The sequence below is a fragment of the Hyla sarda genome, chromosome 1, assembly GCF_029499605.1.
Source record: "Hyla sarda isolate aHylSar1 chromosome 1, aHylSar1.hap1, whole genome shotgun sequence".
In the NCBI taxonomy this organism is placed as follows: domain Eukaryota; kingdom Metazoa; phylum Chordata; class Amphibia; order Anura; family Hylidae; genus Hyla; species Hyla sarda.
Genome location: NC_079189.1, coordinates 617,987,405 through 618,008,670, shown reverse-complemented (window position 1 = coordinate 618,008,670; position 21,266 = coordinate 617,987,405). Strand labels below are relative to the sequence as shown.

The following is a 21,266-nucleotide window of genomic DNA, read 5'->3' as shown; positions in this document are numbered from 1 at the left end:
GGGGGACCGTGTGGTCGGTGTATAGTGGGGGACAGTGTGGTCGGTGTATAGTGGGGGCAGTATGGTTGGTGTATAGTGGGGGACCGTGTGGTCGGTGTATAGTGGGGGCAGTATGGTTGGTGTATAGTGGGGGCAGTATGGTTGGTGTATAGTGGGGGACCGTGTGGTCGGTGTATAGTGGGGGCAGTATGGTTGGTGTATAGTGGGGGCAGTATGGTTGGTGTATAGTGGGGGACAGTGTGGTCGGGGTATAGTGGGGGACAGTGTGGTCGGTGTATAGTGGGGGGGCAGTGCGGTCGGTGTATAGTGGGGGACAGTGTGGTCGGTGTATAGTGGGGGACAGTGTGGTCAGTGTATAGTGGGGGACAGTATGGTCGGTGTATAGTGGGGGCAGTATGGTTGGTGTATAGTGGGGGACAGTGTGGTCGGTGTATAGTGGGGGCAGTATGGTTGGTGTATAGTGGGGGACCGTGTGGTCGGTGTATAGTGGGGGCAGTATGGTTGGTGTATAGTGGGGGCAGTATGGTTGGTGTATAGTGGGGGACCGTGTGGTCGGTGTATAGTGGGGGCAGTATGGTTGGTGTATAGTGGGGGCAGTATGGTTGGTGTATAGTGGGGGACAGTGTGGTCGGGGTATAGTGGGGGACAGTGTGGTCGGTGTATAGTGGGGGGCAGTGCGGTCGGTGTATAGTGGGGGACAGTGTGGTCGGTGTATAGTGGGGGACAGTGTGGTCAGTGAATAGTGGGGGACCGTGTGGTCGGTTTATAGTGGGGGGGCAGTGTGGTCGGTGTATAGTGGAGGGCCGTGTGGTCGGTGTATAGTGGGGGACAGTGTGGTCAGTGTATAGTGGGGGGCCGTGTGGTCGGTGTACAATGGGGGGCAGTATGGTTGGTGTATAGTGGGGGACCGTGTGGTCGGTGTATAGTGGGGGACAGTGTGGTCGGTGTATAGTGGGGGCAGTATGGTTGGTGTATAGTGGGGGACCGTGTGGTCGGTGTATAGTGGGGGACAGTGTGGTCAGTGTATAGTGGGGGACCGTGTGGTCGGTTTATAGTGGGGGGGCAGTGTGGTCGGTGTATAGTGGGGGGCCGTGTGGTCGGTGTATAGTGGGGGACAGTGTGGTCAGTGTATAGTGGGGGGCCGTGTGGTCGGTGTACAATGTGGGGCAGTATGGTTGGTGTATAGTGGGGGACCGTGTGGTCGTGTATAGTGGGGGACAGTGTGGTCGGTGTATAGTGGGGGCAGTATGGTTGGTGTATAGTGGGGGACCGTGTGGTCGGTGTATAGTGGGGGACAGTGTGGTCGGTTTATAGTGGGGGGGCCGTGTGGTCGGTGTACAGTGGGGGGCAGTATGGTTGGTGTATAGTGGGGGGCCGTGTGGTCGGTGTATAGTGGGGGACAGTGTGGTCGGTGTATAGTGGGGGGCCGTGTGGTCGGTGTATAGTGGGGGACAGTGTGGTCGGTGTATAGTGGGGGACAGTATGGTTGGTGTATAGTGGGGGACAGTGTGGTCGGTGTACAGTGGGGGGCAGTGTGGTCGGTGTATAGTGGGGGGGGCAGTGTGGTAGGTGTATAGTGGGGGACAGTGTGGTCAGTGAATAGTGGGGGACAGTGTGGTCGGTGTATAGTGGGGGCAGTGTGGTCGGTGTATAGTGGGGGCAGTGTGGTCGGTGTATAGTGGGGGGGGGGGCAGTGTGGTCGGTGTATAGTGGGGGGGGCAGTGTGGTCGGTGTATAGTGGGGGACAGTGTGGTCGGTGTATAGTGGGGGCAGTGTGGTCGGTGTATAGTGGGGGCAGTGTGGTCGGTGTATAGTGGGGGCCGTGTGGTCAGTGTATAGTGGGGGCAGTATGGTCGGTGTATAGTGGGGACAGTGTGGTCGGTGTATAGTGGGGGACAGTGTGGTCGGTGTATAGTGGGGGGGGGGCAGTGTGGTCGGTGTATAGTGGGGGGGGGCAGTGTGGTCGGTGTATAGTGGGGGACAGTGTGGTCGGTGTATAGTGGGGGACAGTGTGGTCGGTGTATAGTGGGGGACAGTGTGGTCGGTGTATAGTGGGGGACAGTGTGGTCAGTGTATAGTGGGGGGCCGTGTGGTCGGTGTATAGTGGGGGACCGTGTGGTCGGTGTATAGTGGGGGCAGTATGGTTGGTGTATAGTGGGGGCAGTATGGTTGGTGTATAGTGGGGGACAGTGTGGTCGGTGTATAGTGGGGGGCAGTGCGGTCGGTGTATAGTGGGGGACAGTGTGGTCGGTGTATAGTGGGGGACAGTGTGGTCAGTGAATAGTGGGGGACCGTGTGGTCGGTTTATAGTGGGGGGGCAGTGTGGTCGGTGTATAGTGGAGGGCCGTGTGGTCGGTGTATAGTGGGGGACAGTGTGGTCAGTGTATAGTGGGGGGCCGTGTGGTCGGTGTACAATGGGGGGCAGTATGGTTGGTGTATAGTGGGGGACCGTGTGGTCGGTGTATAGTGGGGGACAGTGTGGTCGGTGTATAGTGGGGGCAGTATGGTTGGTGTATAGTGGGGGACCGTGTGGTCGGTGTATAGTGGGGGACAGTGTGGTCAGTGTATAGTGGGGGACCGTGTGGTCGGTTTATAGTGGGGGGGGCAGTGTGGTCGGTGTATAGTGGGGACAGTGTGGTCGGTGTATAGTGGGGGACAGTGTGGTCAGTGTGTAGTGGGGGGCCGTGTGGTCGGTGTACAATGTGGGGCAGTATGGTTGGTGTATAGTGGGGGACCGTGTGGTCGTGTATAGTGGGGGACAGTGTGGTCGGTGTATAGTGGGGGCAGTATGGTTGGTGTATAGTGGGGGACCGTGTGGTCGGTGTATAGTGGGGGACAGTGTGGTCGGTTTATAGTGGGGGGGCCGTGTGGTCGGTGTACAGTGGGGGGCAGTATGGTTGGTGTATAGTGGGGGGGGCAGTGTGGTCGGTGTATAGTGGGGGACCGTGTGGTCGGTGTATAGTGGGGGACAGTGTGGTCGGTGTATAGTGGGGGCAGTATGGTCGGTGTATAGTGGGGGACCGTGGGGTCGGTGTATAGTGGGGGACATTGTGGTCGGTGTATAGTGGGGGCAGTATGGTTGGTGTATAGTGGGGGACCGTGTGGTCGGTGTATAGTGGGGGACAGTGTGGTCGGTGTATAGTGGGGGCAGTATGGTCGGGGGCAGTGGTATGATGGTATGAGGTGGTATGAGATGGTATGGGATGGTATGGGATGGTATGAGGTGGTATGGGATGGTATGAGGTGATATGGGATGGTATGAGGTGATATGGGATGGTATGAGGTGGTATGGGATGGGATGGTATAGGATGGTATAAGGTGGTATGGGATGGTATGAGGTGGTATGGGATGGTATGAGGTGATATGGGATGCTATGAGGTGGTATGGGATGGTATGAGGTGGTGTGGGATGGTATGAGGTGATATGGGATGGTATGAGGTGATATAGGATGGTATAAGGTGGTATGGGATGGTATGAGATGATATGGGATGGTATGAGGTGATATGGGATGGTATGAGGTGGTATGGGATGGTATGAGGTGATATGGGATGGTATGAGGTGGTATGGGATGGTATGAGGTGATATGGGATGGTATGAGGTGGTATGGGATGGTATGAGGTGATATGGGATGGTATGAGGTGATATGGGATGGTATGAGGTGATATGGGATGGTATGAGGTGATATAGGATGGTATAAGGTGGTATGGGATGGTATGAGATGATATGGGATGGTATGAGGTGATATGGGATGGTATGAGGTGGTATGGGATGGTATGAGGTGATATGGGATGGTATGAGGTGGTATGGGATGGTATGAGGTGATATGGGATGGTATGAGGTGATATGGGATGGTATGAGGTGGTATGGGATGGTATGAGGTGATATGGGATGGTATGAGGTGGTATGGGATAGGATGAGATGGTATGGGATGGTATGAGGTGGTATGGGATGGTATGAGGTGATATGGGATGGTATGAGGTGATATGGGATGGTATGAGGTGGTTTGGGAGGGTATGAGGTGGTATGGGATGGTATGAGGTGATATGGGATGGTATGAGGTATTGTGGGATGGTATGAGGTGGTATGGGATGGTATGAAGTGGTATGGGATGGTATGAGGTGGTATGGGATGGTATGAGGTATTGTGGGATGGTATGAGGTGGTATGGGATGGTATGAGGTATTGTGGGATGGTTTAAGGTGTATGGGATGATATGAGGTGATATGGGATGATATGAGGTGGTATGGGATGGTATGAGGTGGTATGGGATGGTATGAAGTGGTATGGGAGGGTATGAGGTGGTATGGGATGGTATGAGGTATTGTGGGATGGTATGAGGTGGTATGGGATGGTATGAGGTGGTATGGGATGGTATGGGATGGTATGAGGTGGTATGGGAGGGTATGAGGTGGTATGGGATGGTATGAGGTATTGTGGGATGGTATGAGGTGGTATGGGATGGTATGAGGTATTGTGGGATGGTATGAGGTGGTATGGGATGGTATGAGGTAGTATGTGATGGTATGAGGTATTGTGGGATGGTATGAGGTGGTATGGGATGGTATGAGGTGGTATGGGATGGTATGAGATGTTATGATGTGGGATGGTAGAAGGTTGTATAGGATGGTATGAAGTATTGTGGGATTGTGTGAGGTGGTATGATATGGTATGGCATGGTATGAGGTGGTATGATATGGTATGGGATGGTATGAGGCAGTATTGGTTGGTTCATATAAGGTGGTATGATATGGTATGGGATGGTATTAGGCAGTATAGGTTGGTTCATATAAGGTGGTATGATATGGTATGGGATGGTAGGAGGCAGTATAGGTTGGTATGTGGTGGTATGGCATGGTATGAGGCGGTATGTGTGGGTATGACATGATATGAGGTGGTATGATATGGTATGGGATGCTATGAAACAGTATAGGTTGGTATGTAGTGGTATGGCATGGTATGAGGCGGTATGTGTGGGTATGACATGGTATGAGGCGGTATGGGATGGTATGAGGCAGTATAGGTTGGTATGTGGTGTTATGGCATGGTATGAGGTGGTATAGGTTAGTATGAGGTGGTATTATATGATATGGGATGGTATTAGGCAGTATAGGTTGGTTCATATAAGGTGGTATGATATGGTTTGGGATGCTATGAAACAGTATAGGTTGGTATGTAGTGGTATGGCATGGTATGAGGCGGTATGATAAGGTATGGGATGGTATGAGGCAGTATAGGTTCGTATGTAGTGGTATGGCATGGTATGAGGCAGTATGTGTGGGTATGACATGGTATGAGGTGGTATGGGATGGTATGAGGCAGTATAGGTTGGTATGTGGTGGTATGGCATGGTATGAGGTGGTATGGGATGGTATGAGGTAGTATTGGTTGGTATGTGGTGGGATGGCATGGTATGAGGTGATTAGGTATGGTATGGGATAGTATGAGGGAGTATTGGTTGGTATGTGGTGGTATGGCAAGGTATGAGGCGGTATGATATGGTATGGGATGGTGTGAGGCAGTATTTGTTGGTATTTAGTGGTATGACACGGTATGAGGCGGTATGATATGGTATGGGATTGTATGAAGCAGTATAGGTTGGTATGTGGTGGTATGGCATGTTTTGAGGCGGTATGTGTGGGTATGACATGATATGAGGTGGTATGATATGGTATGGGATGGTATGAGGCAGTATTGGTTGGTATGGCATGGTATGAGGTGGTATGATATGGTATGGGATGGTATGAGGCAGTATAGGTTGGTATGTAGTGATATGGCATGGTATGAGGCGGTATGTGTGGGTATGACATGGTATGAGGTGGTATGGGATGGTATGAGGTGATATAGGATGGTATGAGGTGATATGGGATGGTATGAGGTGATATGGGATGGTATGAGGTGGTATGGGATGGTATGAGGTGGTATGGGATGGTATGAGGTGATATGGGATGGTATGAGGTGATATGGGATGGGATGAGGTGGTATGGGATGGTATAAGGTGATATGGGATGGTATGAGGTATTGTGGGATGGTATGAGGTGGTATGGGATGGCATGAGGTGATATGGGATGGTATGAGGTGGTATGGGATGGTATGAGATGGTATTGTGGGATGGTATGGGATGGTATGAGGTGGTATGGGATAGTATGAGATGGTATGGGATGGTATGAGGTGGTATGGGATGGTATGAGGTGATATGGGATGGTATGAGGTGGTATGGGATAGTATGAGATGGTATGAGGTGGAATGGGATGGTATGAGGTGATATGGGATGGTATGAGGTGATATGGGATGGTATGAGGTGGTATGGGAGGGTATGAGGTGGTATGGGATGGTATGAGGTGATATGGGATGGTATGAGGTATTGTGGGATGGTATGAGGTGGTATGGGATGGTATGAAGTGGTATGGGATGGTATGAGGTGGTATGGGATGGTATGGGATGGTATGAGGTGGTATGGGATGGTATGAGGTATTGTGGGATGGTATGAGGTGGTATGGGATGGTATGAGGTGGTATGGGATGGTATGAGGTATTGTGGGATGGTATGAGGTGGTATGGGATGGTATGAGGTGGTATGGGATGGTATGAGGTGGTATGAGATGTTATGATGTGGGATGGTAGAAGGTTGTATAGGATGGTATGAAGTATTGTGGGATTGTGTGAGGTGGTATGATATGGTATGGCATGGTATGAGGTGGTATGATATGGTATGGGATGGTATGAGGCAGTATTGGTTGGTATGTGGTGTTATGGCATGGTATGAGGTGGTATAGGTAAGTATGAGGTGGTATTATATGGTATGGGATGGTATTAGGCGGTATAGGTTGGTTCATATGAGGTGGTAGGATATGTGGGATGGTATGAGGTGGTATGGGATGGTATGAGATGGTATGAGATGGTATGAGGTATTGTGGGATGGTATGAGGTATTGTGGGATGGTATGAGGTGGTATGGGATGGTATGAGGTGGTATGGGATGGTATGATATGGTATGGGATTGTATGAAGCAGTATAGGTTGGTATGTGGTGGTATGGCATGTTTTGAGGCGGTATGTGTGGGTATGACATGATATGAGGTGGTATGATATGGTATGGGATGGTATGAGGCAGTATTGGTTGGTATGGCATGGTATGAGGTGGTATGATATGGTATGGGATGGTATGAGGCAGTATAGGTTGGTATGTAGTGATATGGCATGGTATGAGGCGGTATGTGTGGGTATGACATGGTATGAGGTGGTATGGGATGGTATGAGGTGATATAGGATGGTATGAGGTGATATGGGATGGTATGAGGTGATATGGGATGGTATGAGGTGGTATGGGATGGTATGAGGTGGTATGGGATGGTATGAGGTGATATGGGATGGTATGAGGTGATATGGGATGGGATGAGGTGGTATGGGATGGTATAAGGTGATATGGGATGGTATGAGGTATTGTGGGATGGTATGAGGTGGTATGGGATGGCATGAGGTGATATGGGATGGTATGAGGTGGTATGGGATGGTATGAGATGGTATTGTGGGATGGTATGGGATGGTATGAGGTGGTATGGGATAGTATGAGATGGTATGGGATGGTATGAGGTGGTATGGGATGGTATGAGGTGATATGGGATGGTATGAGGTGGTATGGGATAGTATGAGATGGTATGAGGTGGAATGGGATGGTATGAGGTGATATGGGATGGTATGAGGTGATATGGGATGGTATGAGGTGGTATGGGAGGGTATGAGGTGGTATGGGATGGTATGAGGTGATATGGGATGGTATGAGGTATTGTGGGATGGTATGAGGTGGTATGGGATGGTATGAAGTGGTATGGGATGGTATGAGGTGGTATGGGATGGTATGGGATGGTATGAGGTGGTATGGGATGGTATGAGGTATTGTGGGATGGTATGAGGTGGTATGGGATGGTATGAGGTGGTATGGGATGGTATGAGGTATTGTGGGATGGTATGAGGTGGTATGGGATGGTATGAGGTGGTATGGGATGGTATGAGGTGGTATGAGATGTTATGATGTGGGATGGTAGAAGGTTGTATAGGATGGTATGAAGTATTGTGGGATTGTGTGAGGTGGTATGATATGGTATGGCATGGTATGAGGTGGTATGATATGGTATGGGATGGTATGAGGCAGTATTGGTTGGTATGTGGTGTTATGGCAATGGTATGAGGTGGTATAGGTAAGTATGAGGTGGTATTATATGGTATGGGATGGTATTAGGCGGTATAGGTTGGTTCATATGAGGTGGTAGGATATGTGGGATGGTATGAGGTGGTATGGGATGGTATGAGATGGTATGAGATGGTATGAGGTATTGTGGGATGGTATGAGGTATTGTGGGATGGTATGAGGTGGTATGGGATGGTATGAGGTGGTATGGGATGGTATGAGATGGTATGGATGGTATGAGGTGATATGGGATGGTATGGGATGGTATGAGGTGGTATGGGATAGTATGAGATGGTATGGGATGGTAGAAGGTTGTATAGGATGGTATGAAGTATTGTGGGATTGTGTGAGGTGGTATGATATGGTATGGGATAGTATGAGGCAGTATTAGTTGGTATGTGGTGGTATGGCATGGTATGAGGCGGTATGGGATGGTATGAGGCAGTATAGGTTGGTATGTGGTGTTATGGCATGGTATGAGGTGGTATAGGTTAGTATGAGGTGGTATTATATGGTATGGGATGGTATTAGGCAGTATAGGTTGGTTCATATAAGGTGGTATGATATGGTATGGGATGGTAGGAGGCAGTATAGGTTGGTATGTGGTGGTATGGCATGGTATGAGGCGGTATGTGTGGGTATGAAATGATATGAGGTGGTATGATATGGGATGCTATGAAGCAGTATAGGTTGGTATGTAGTGGTATGGCATGGTATGAGGCGGTATGTGTGGGTATGACATGGTATGAGGTGGTATGGGATGGTATGAAGCAGTATAGGTTGGTATGTGGTGGTATGGCATTTTATGAGGCGGTATGTGTGGTTATGACATGATATGAGGTGGTATGATATGGTATGGGATGGTATGAGGCAGTATTGGTTGGTATGTGGTGGTATGGCATGGTATAAGGTGGTATGATATGGTATGGGATGGTATGAGGCAGTATAGGTTGGTATGTAGTGGTATGGCATGGTATGAGGCGGTATGTGTGGGTATGACATGGTATGAGGTGGTATGGGATGGTATGAGGCAGTATAGGTTGGTATGTGGATGTATGGCATGGTATGAGGTGGGATGGGATGGTATGAGGCAGTATTGGTTGGTATGTGGTGGTATGGCATGGTATGAGGTGGTAAGGCATGGTATGGGATAGTATGAGGCAGTATTAGTTGGTATGTGGTGGTATGGCATGGTATGAGGCGGTATGATATGATATGGGATGGTGTGAGGCAGTATTTGTTGGTATTTAGTGGTATGACACGTAATGAGGCGGTATGGGATGGGATGGTATGAAGCAGTATAGGTTGGTATGATATGGTATGGCATGGTATGAGGCGGTATGATATGGTATGAGGCAGTATTGGTTGGTATTTAGTGGTATGGCATTGTATGAGGCGGTATGATATGATATGGGATGGTATGAGGCAGTATTGGTTGGTATGTGGTGGTATGGCATGGTATGAGGCGGTATGATATGGTATGGGATGGTATGAGGTAGTATGGGATGGTATGAGGTGGTATGAGATGGTATAGGATGGTATGAGGTAGTATTGGTTGGTATTTAGTGGTATGGTATGGTATGAGGTGGTATGATATGGTATGGGATAGTATGAGGCAGTATTGGTTGGTATGTGGTGGTATGGTATGGTATGAGGCGGTATGATATGGTATGGGATGGTATGAGGCAGTATTGGTTGGTATGTGGTGGTATGGTATGGTATGAGGAGGCATGATATGGTATGGGATGGTATGAGGCAGTATTGGTTGGTATGTGGTGGTATGGCATGGTATGAGGTGGTATGATATGGTATGGTATGAGGCAGTATTGGTTGGTATGTGGTGGTATGGTATGGTATGAGGCGGTATGGGATGGTATGAGGTAGTATGGGATGGTATGAGGTGGTATGATATGGTATGGGATGGTATGAGGCAGTATTGGTTGGTATGTGGTGGTATGGCATGGTATGAGGCGGTATGCTGTAGTATCTTCTTGATTAATTACTGAATTATTGATTTCACTCATTTCCTAGTGAAGCCAGATCCCCCAGAAATCGTATCAGCAGAGCCCGTCCCTCATGCCCCCCGACGGCTGCGAGTCACCTGGGCATACCCATCCACGTGGCCCCAGGAGCCTCATTTCCAGCTGAGGTTCCGGATACAGTACCGGCCTGTCCTTCATATGTTGTGGTCCACGGTGAGAATTTGGTCCCATTGTACATACGACTCATACAGATGTAGATTCTCAGTCACTGATTGGTCCTTGTGCTCCGGGGCAGGTGGAGACGGCCAACCTGACGGACATCATCACCGACGCCTTCATGGGCACCGAGCACATTGTGCAGGTCAGCGCCAGAGATTTCCTCGATGCTGGAAACTGGAGTGAATGGAGCCTGGAGGCCAGAGCCACGCCGTGGACCAGTACAGAGACACCAGGTGAGGCCGTGAGGACTATGCATAAAAAAAAAGCTGTCTATCACTGATAGGGGTCCAGTGGGTGGTCCTAATTAGTGACTGACAGCTTTCTCTATGCATAGGAAAAGCTGTCAGTCACTGATAGGAGTCCAGTGGGTGGTCCTAATTAGTGATTGACGGCTCTTCCTTTAGGACTATGCATAGAGAAAGCTGTCTATCACTGATAGGAGTCCAGTGGGCGGTCCTAATTAATGACTGACAGCTCTTCCTGTAGGACTATGCATAGAGTAAGCTGTCTGTCACTGATTGGAGTCCAGCGGGCGGTCCTAATTTAAGACTGACAGCTTTTCCTATGCATAGAGAAAGCTGTCTATCACTGATAGGAGTCCAATGGGCGGTCCTAATTAGTGACTGACAGCTCTTCCTTTTAGGACTATGCATAGAGAAAGCTGTCTATCACTGATAGGAGTCCAGTAGGCGGTGCTAATTAGTGACTGACAGTTTTTCCTATGCATAGAGAAAGCTGTCTATCACAGATAGGAGTCCAATGGGTGGTCCTAATTAGTGACTGGCAGCTTTTCCTATGCATAGAGAAAGCTGTCTATCACTGATAGGAGTCCAATGGGCGGTCCTAAGACCCTGCTGAATATTTCCCAACAGTCTTTGTGACAATTTTCTGTTCTGTCTGTAGAGTTGGTGTCGGACGCCTGTAACGAAACCACTTCAGAAGAGCCGGAGCCTCAAGTCAAAGAACCTTTCGGTAACTTTCTGGTTATTGTACCATGTGACTTGTACCATGTGACCAATAGAAATAGAAACACAGGCGTCTGTCATTAGGGAACGTCACATGGGGGGTGCACACTAAAAATGGAGTAATGCTGACTGCCCCCATGTCTATTGCTCTCTGTTATCAGCCAGTGGTTGGCCATGTATTAACATGAACATGAGACATGGGTATGGACAGCCAACTACTTAAAGGGGTATTTCGGCTTTAGACAACTTATCCCTATCCTTTGGATAGGGGATAAGATGTGTGATCGCGGGGGTCCCGCCACTGGCGGGACCCCCGCGATCACACATCTTATCCCCTATCTGAAGGATAGGGGTTAAGATACCTAAGGCCAGAATACCCCTTTAAGCCCCCTCCCACTCTACAGTGTGCACTGATTAGTCTCTTATCGCCCTACAGACCCCGTGGAGAAAATGGCCGTGACGATCTCGCTGGGGATTTTCGCTTTCGTAGTGCTTGTCATTTTTTTGGCTGTTGGCGCCCTCATCTGGTAAGTAGGAAACTTTCAGCTGTCCGTAATAAATCCAATAATAAGATCACACCCGTGATTTATTATATTATCCTGTATTCGTATAACGTGTTGTTGTTTTTTTATGTCTTTTTGCCACGTAGGGTAAGAGTCGGAAGGACTGTGAAGGGCGGCGGGATAAAGGCAAACTTCCTTACGGCCATACATATGAAGACGCTACCCAGTAAGTGTCCTCGTAGACTCCGCCATGTTGGTTGTTCCGTATGTCTCTATAATGTCGCGGTCTCTTCAGATATTTCTATTCATTTAATGACTTTATTTGGCGTTTTCTTTATCACACACATTGGGGGGGGGGGGCAGCTGTCTAGATGTGATACATATCATGTGTCGCTCCTGACATATAAGTCGCTCTTCAGTATGTGAAAAGATTTGTATTGTTTTGCTGATATATTAGTATTTTCAAGTCTGATATCATTTTGGGTATTATATAATTATATTTTTTATTATTACTATTGATTATTATTATTATTATTTGTATTATTATTATGTGAATTCGGGTAGAATACAGACATGGCCGCACATCTACAATCTTGTATAATGATCTGATTGCTTCTCAGCATAATTTCAAAAACTAACAGGTTGTTATTATACATTTTTGATCAAAAAGTACAAGCCACTCGCCACGTCAAGGCCACCTATCCAGAGTGGGTCCCTAACATCCCTAACATAAAATGGCGTAGCACTGGGCGGCCACCACCACCGCAACACCAATGCCCACAGGGGGAACGACCCACTGGTAGTGCGGCCCCAATGCCACTCAAACCAGTCCATGGGTCGCACCTGTCCCCCCCCTCCCCCCCCCGCAGACACGGGGCCACGGCAGCAACAGACGTCGAACAGCATGGTAAGTGGCTATTACACCTTGTTCACACTGGTGTGGTGCTGTGCAGCGTCTGCCGTTGCTGCCGTGGCGCTGTGTCTGCGGGGGAGGTGCGACCCATGGACTGGTTTGAGTGGCATTGGGGCCGCTCTGCCAGTGGGTCGTTCCCCCTGTGGGCACTGGTGTCTTGGCGGTGGTGGTCGCCGCCCAGTGCTACGCCATTTTATGCTGGGGACGTAAGGGACCCACTCTAAATAGGTGGCCTTGACGTGGCGAGTGGCTTGTACTTTTTGATCAAAAATGTATAATAACAACCTGTTAGTTTTTGATATTATGCTGAGAAGCAATCAGATCATTATACAAGATTGTAGATGTGCGCCATGTCTGTATTCTACCTGCATTCACATTATTATTATTATATTGGGTATATTGTTATTATTATTTTTATTATGTTAGGTATATTATTATTACTATTATTATATTGGATATAATTTTATTATTATTATATTGGGTATATTATTAATAATAAATCATATTAATATTATTAATAATAATATTATAATTATTAATATCATCATGGGTATTTTTTGTATTATTATTATACTGGGTATATTATTAATAATAAATTATATTATTCATAATTAAATTATATTGGGTATTTTATTATTTTTATTATTATTATATTGGGTATATTATTATTATTATTATTATTATTGAGATTATTATTATTATTACTGGGATTATTATTATTATTATTGGTATATTATTATTATTATTGTTATTGGGTATATTATTATTATTATTATTGGGATTATTATTATTATTATTGGGATTATTATTATTATTGGGTATATTATTATTATTAGTAATTATTATTATTGGGTTTATTATTATTATTATTATTATTGGGTATATTATTATTATTGGGTATATTATTATTATTAATTATTATTATTGGGTATATTATTATTAATTATTATTAGTAGTAGTCATTATTATTATTGGGTTTATTATTATTATTATTATTATTAATTATTATTATTGGGTTTATTATTATTATTATTATTATTGGGTTTATTATTATTATATTATTATTGTTATTGGGTATATTATTATTATTATTGGGTATATTATTATTATTATTATTATTGTTATTGGGTATATTATTATTATTATTATTAGGTATATTATTATTATTGGGTATATTATTAATTATTATTATTATTATTGGGTATATTATTATTATTATTGGGTATATTATTATTATTAATTATTATTATTGGGTATATTATTATTATAAATTATTATTATTATTATTATTGGGTATATTATTATTATTATTATTGGGTATATTATTATTATTATTAATTATTATTATTATTGGGTTTATTATTATTGGGTTTATTATTATTATTTTATTATTATTGGGTATATTATTATTATTATTGGGTATATTATTATTATTGTTATTGGGTATATTATTATTATTATTAGGTATATTATTATTAATTATTATTATTGGGTATATTATTATTATTAATATTATTGGGTTTATTATTATTATTATTGGGTTTATTATTATTATTATTTTATTATTATTATTATTATTGGGTATATTATTAATTATTATTATTATTATTGGGTATATTATTATTATTATTATTATTGGGTATATTATTATTATTATTATTAATTATTATTATTGGGTTTTTTATTATTATTATTATTATTATTATTATTGGGTTTATTATTATTATTATTATTTTATTATTATTATTGTTATTGGGTATATTATTATTATTATTAGGTATATTATTATTATTATTATTATTATTGTTATTGTGTATATTATTATTATTAGGTATATTATTATTATGATTATTATTATTGGGTATATTATTATTATTATTAATCATTATTATTGGGTATATTTTTATTATTATTAATCATTATTATTGGGTATATTATTATTATTATTATTATTATTATTAATTATTATTATTGGGTATATTATTATTAATTACTATTATTGGGTATATTATTATTATTATTGTTAATTATTATTATTGGGTATATTATTATTGGGTTTATTATTATTATTATTGGGTTTATTATTATTATTGGTTTTATTAGTATTATTGGGTTTATTATTATTGGGTTTATTATTACCTTGTATTTGTTTATGTGCAGAGAACCAGATTTTGTAGTCACCCAGAAAATCGAGAAATCCCTCCAGTTCAGATATGTGACTGAGGCGTCCAGTGTATATTCCGATTTCCCGGAGGACAACTCGACAGAAACGGGATGAAAAAGGGACTTTATGGAAGAGCTGCAGTTCCGGGACTGTCCTCCGGGGGCAGACATTCATCTTCTCTCTGGATCATAAAGCTGTGGACTGTATGGAGGAGGATCCCTCTTCTTCAGACGGCAGCTTGTTTTGTTCATGATAAACTCTACAGAGACAACCAAACATTACCCTGGGTGAGGCGCCCCCTTCTGGCCGCTGTGGTCAGGATGGAGTCCACCGAACATTTTTTTGCTGCTATCACATAGACTTTACTTCACAGGACGATGCTCTCCACACACCTGCTGTTCTCACACACCGGCCAATGGCGGACAATAGGATTACACCATATGTTGTGGCATTCAATAGTTAAGCACAATTTTTCTATGTAGCTTTGTGTGTTCGTATCCAAGCAGTTCATGAAGCTAAATACGGTCCCGCTTCTCAGCCGTCTCAGCTACCACATGGACTCCTGAATGGTGTTGGGCTGGACACTGTGTTTCAGGGACAACAAATACACTGCCATATAGTGACCTTGTGGGTTTAGGAACAGATCCCGCCGATTACGCCAGTTTTCCATCCCATCATGATCACTGGTTGAGAAGTGGTGGATATAAACCACCAGAAACCTCTCTGATCATCTCCATCATGTGACATAATGGCGCTGATCTCCTGTATAGTGTGACTGTGCTCATCATGTCCGTCTTATGTAAGTGGATCTACCCCGAGATCCTGGGTTTCCTCATACATTTGGCTAAAGGTATAAGATATCTGTCACAGATTCCGCCATTTTGTGGCAGGCCACAGATATTACTCCAAGGGCAGGTCCTACTAAAATTGGGTGGATCTGTAGTCGTGTGTGATCGCTCCCTCCATGATGTGTGACTGGATGGAACCTCCATGGTCTTGTCTGGCTATAGTGACCTCACAAATAGCTGCTTTTACTTCCCCCATGATGTGAGCCTCTATTAACCTCTATGGTCTTGCTTTGCCGACTATAACTGTCATGTGACCACCCTGACTCACTCTATATTGTTTGACTGCATTGACTTCCTTTATGCTGTGTGAATGGATTGACCTCCATGATTTTGCCGGTACCGACTGTATTGTAAGTTGTCTTACTCTTTCCATGTTGTGTGACTGCCCTGACTCCCTCCATGTTGTGTGACTGCCCTGACTCCCTCCATGTTGTGTGACTGCCCTGACTCCCTCCATGTTGTGTGACTGCCCTGACTCCCTCCATGTTGTGTGACTGCCCTGACTCCCTCCATATTGTGTGACTGCCCTGACTCCCTCCATGTTGTGTGACTGCCCTGACTCCCTCCATGTTGTGTGACTGCCCTGACTCCCTCCATGTTGTGTGACTGCCCTGACTCCCTCCATGTTGTGTGACTGCCCTGACTCCCTCCATGTTGTGTGACTGCCCTGACTCCCTCCATGTTGTGTGACTGCCCTGACTCCCTCCATGTTGTGTGACTGCCCTGACTCCCTCCATGCTGTGTGACTGCCCTGACTCCCTCCATGCTGTGTGACTGCCCTGACTCCCTCCATGCTGTGTGACTGCCCTGACTCCCTCCATGCTGTGTGACTGCCCTGACTCCTTCCATGCTGTATGACTGCCCTGACTCCTTCCATGTCAAGTGACTTCCCAGACTCCTTCCATACTATGTGGCTGCCCTGACTCCTTCCATACTATGTGGCTGCCCTGACTCTCACTGTGCTATATGACTGCCCTGACTCCCTCCGTGCTGTGTGACTGCCCTGACTCCCTCCGTGCTGTGTGACTGCCCTGACTCCTTCCATGTCAAGTGACTTCCCAGACTCCTTCCATACTATGTGGCTGCCCTGACTCTCACTGTGCTATATGACTGCCCTGACTCCCTCCGTGCTGTGTGACTGCCCTGACTCCCTCCGTGCTGTGTGACTGCCCTGACTCCTTCCATGTTGTGTGACTGCCCTGACTTCCTCCATGCCAAATTACTGTCTTGCCTTCCTCAATGTCATGTGACTGCCCTGAGTTCCTTTATGTTGTATTATTGCCCTGACTTCGTTTATGTTGTATTATTGCCCTGACTCCTATATGTCAAGTGCCTGCCTGACTCCTTTCGTGCTATGTGACTGCCCTGACTCCCTCCGTGCTATTTGAGTGCCCTGAATCCCTTCGTGCTATGTGACTGCCCTGACTCCCTCCGTGCTATTTGAGTGCCCTGAATCCCTTCGTGCTATGTGACTGCCCTGACTCCCTCCATGTTAAGTGACTACCCTGACTCCCTCCATAGTACATGACTGCCCTGACTCCTTCCATGTCATTTGACTGTCCTGACTTCCTCCTCTGTACTTTAGGAGAGTGATGATGCTGTAATATAAATGTATATATTTGGTTATGTCCACCACATTGTATATACAGTGTGATGTGGAGCAGATATTATTGTAATGGCGTCATCAGTCCCATATATCAGAAACTGAACTACAATACCCAGAGATATGGGGGTTCTACAGCTCCTAGACATATAATACCCCATGTTTGTGTTCACTCTCTGGGGTGATGGTGGCCGCCCATGGCTTCATAGCCAGGGATGGACGACGTGTGGGACTTCAGACCCTGGTAATAGTTACAGCAATGTTCAATGTCTGCCGTGTCATTTATCCATCATGGATCTTCTCTATAGACACCTGATCTCCTCTATAGACACCCGATCTCCTTTATAGACACCTGATCACCTCTATAGACACTGATCTCCTCTATAGGCACTGATTTACTCTATACACACCTGATCTCCTCTATAGACACCCAATCTCTATAGACACCTGATCTCTTCTATAGACACCTGATCTCCTCTATAGACACCTGATCTCCTCTAAACACACCCGATCTCTTCTATAGACACCCGATCTCCTCTATAGACACTGATATTCTATATAGACACCTGATCTCCTCTATAGACACCCAACTTCTTCTATAGACACCTGATCTCCTCTACAGACACCTGATCTCCTCTACAGACACCCGATCTTTTCTATAGACACCTGATCTCCTCTACAGACACCCGATCTCCTCTCCTCTATATACATTGATCTACAGTATACACACCTGATCTCCTATATAGACACCTGATCTCTTCTATAACCAGCTGATCTCTTCTATTGACACCTGATCTCCTCTATAGACACCTGATCTCCTCTATAGACACCTGATCTCCTCTATAGACACCCGATCTCCTCTATAGACACCCGATCTCCTCTACAGACACCCGATCTCCTCTACAGACACCCGATCTCCTCTAAACACACCCGATCTCTTCTATAGACACCCGATCTCCTCTATAGACACCTGATCTCTTCTACAGACAACCGATCTCCTCTATAGACACCCAATCTCTTCTATAGACACCCGATCTCCTCTATAGACACCCGATCTCCTCTAAACACACCCAATCTCTTCTATAGACACCCGATCTCCTCTAAACACACCCAATCTCTTCTATAGACACCCGATCTCCTCTATAGACACTGATCTTCCATATAGACACCTGATCTCCTCTATAGACACTGATCTTCCATATAGACACCTGATCTCCTCTATAGACACTGATCTTCCATATAGACACCAGATCTCCTCTATAGACACTGATCTTCCATATAGACACCCGATCTCCTCTACAGACACCCGATCTCCTCTACAGACACCTGATCTCCACTACAGACACCCGATCTTTTCTATAGACACCTGATCTCCTCTATAGACACCCGATCTCCTCTACAGACACACGATCTCCTCTACAGACACCCGATCTCCTCTGCAGACACCCGATCTCCTCTGCAGACACCCGATCTCTTCTACAGACACCCGATCTCCTCTACAGACACCCGGTCTCCTCTACAGACACCCGGTCTCCTCTACAGACACCCGATCTCCTCTACAGACACCCGGTCTCCTCTACAGACACCCGGTCTCCTCTACAGACACCCGATCTCCTCTACAGACACCCGATCTCCTCTACAGACACCCGATCTCCTCTATAGACACCCGATCTCCTCTATAGAGATCTGATCCCTTCTATGGACACCCGGATCTCCTCTGTAGACACCTGATCTCCTCTATCGATCTCTGATCTCCTCTATAGACACCTGATCTCCTCTATAGACACCCGATCTCTTCTATAGACACCTGATCTCTATAGACACCTGATCTCCTCTATCAGTCTCTGATCTATAGGTGGCAGTTCTCCTCTATGGACGGCCGCCTTCCTCTTTGCATTTTGCACATATTCCACAGTAGTTTCTTGTACAGAGCAGTCAGTTAAGCTGTAGGGTAATTAGGGAACGCTGCCAGGATGAGTTACAGAGGGCATTACATATGGACTGGGTCACGACTGGTGAATGTAACAGAATCTGGCATCAGACCCAGTCTACACATCCCATCCTGAGCTTCTGATGTAGCTTTTGTATTAATGTCAATTACCTGGATGGGGGCGACCTCAGGGGGGGACATGGCAGAACCCAGAGCGGGGCCGATACCATTGGAGCCCCATAAATGTTATCCAGTGATATGATGATGGCCCCCGATAGAGAAGCTATTATTTCAGATATTATATTTGATACTTTGTTGCTTTTTACTATGTATCCGGTCACAAGCTCTTGTCTATGTTTTTAGTCATCAAGTCCTGGGAGGATCTGAGTACAGCTCACATCCAGGGGATAGGAAGTGGGCTGTGCACAGTGAAATGTCTTCCCCCATAACGGACTCTATCCCTGATATCTCCTGATCCTACATCAGTATTGCTTTATAGGACGCGGCTTGTGTTATAATGATGAACGTTGTATAATGTTACTAATAATACCTCAATACAGATGAGCGGCTCCTGAGCCGCTGATCTTCCTGATACCGTCACTTGCCGATTCCATACAATGGAAAAGTTTCATCTTTCATTTGCCAATGGATTGGACTCTCACTGGGTTGGGAGACGATACCAGAAGACACTATGGAGGCCCCAAATCACAGGACCCACCCGGGCCCTCTATCATTGCCTCCTATAGCTGGGGCCACCAGATATAGTCGGTGACAGTTTTGGTGGCTAGTGGTCGTACTTTACATGTAGGGGCGAGGGGTGATGCCCCCTTGTGATGTCACACCACGCCCCCTCAATGCAAGTCTATGGGAGGGGCGTGGCCGTGATGTCACGACACCCGCCGCCCACTCCAAGCATTTGGGACAAAATGTTCCTAACGTTGGGGCAGCGGAGTACCCCTTTAAGACTCTTCCCGCCATGACTCCTGTATATACATGTACCGTATGATATGGACAGTATCTGTCCTCGAGGAACGCGCAATATTCTGTATATCTAAGTATAGATGGGTCTTCGTCACTTTCCGTGTCCTATTTGATGTACAAATTCAGGTATCGGTGATTGTTGCCGCCGGCGCTCACGTTCTGGTTCACTATATATGTAAATCTTATATCAGTGTCGGTGTCTTTTATATTGTATAGGTGCCCCCCCCCCATATCATCTTATATGTATATAATAGAGGGGGGCGGGGATTTATCATTGTCGGGATTTTCACACTTTTGCCGATTCTTTACACTCTTGTACCTGCACCAAAATGGCGCGCGTTCTTCATATGAAAGGGAATGTGTCATATCATTAACAAATTACATTTAGGTAGATATAAGTTGTGTTTCATAGTGTGTTCCGGAATGGCGCAAAAATCGGCAACAATTTTGCGACAATGTTTTTATAATCAAAGAAAAATTAGAATAAATAAATTTGAAAAAAAAGGCTTTAAAACTTTGGCGTAAATTGTTGTTTATGCCAAAATTTGTACAGGAAAAAGTTGTGTAAATACAATGATAAATTCCCCCCATGTCCTTATTTTCTTTTTGTTTGTTTTTTTATGTTTTATTTTTATTTTTATTTTTTTTGTTTTTTTGCTTCTTGTGTATACAGAAAAAGCTGCAGAAAATAAAAACTCAAAGTGACGATAAAGATGGATACAAAGTCTCCGGATTTTCTTGCTATTATTATATTTAGCGATTACTATATTTTATTTGTAACTTTTTAACCCGGTTGCGCCGGCCATGGCAATCATTAGACATTGAATGTTTAAAAATCTTGGAGGCACCCTGGTGGGGAAACACTGATATAAGCAGACAAAGGAAAAAATATATATAAATAAAAAAAAAAAAAAAAATATATATATATATATATATATATATATATATATATAATGTGTGTGTATGTATAAAAATAT

The 21,266-nt window shown here is 45.1% G+C and overlaps 1 protein-coding gene across 2 annotated transcripts in view; it reads left to right on the top strand.

The window, feature by feature from the left end:
• Positions 1-16,234, top strand: part of IL11RA (interleukin 11 receptor subunit alpha) — a 136,475-nt gene extending 120,241 nt beyond the window's left edge. The window contains exons 7-12 of one of the 2 annotated variants that reach the window (XM_056551474.1): positions 10,213-10,376; positions 10,459-10,615; positions 11,286-11,354; positions 11,784-11,874; positions 11,997-12,076; positions 14,924-16,234. In XM_056551474.1, coding sequence (XP_056407449.1) covers positions 10,213-10,376; positions 10,459-10,615; positions 11,286-11,354; positions 11,784-11,874; positions 11,997-12,076; positions 14,924-14,940 — 578 coding nt within the window. In that variant the 3' untranslated portion in view covers positions 14,941-16,234. The remainder of the gene's footprint in view (positions 1-10,212; positions 10,377-10,458; positions 10,616-11,285; positions 11,355-11,783; positions 11,875-11,996; positions 12,077-14,923) is intronic. The other variant, XM_056551473.1, reaches the window with a different exon arrangement.
• Positions 16,235-21,266: the final 5,032 nt, after the last annotated feature.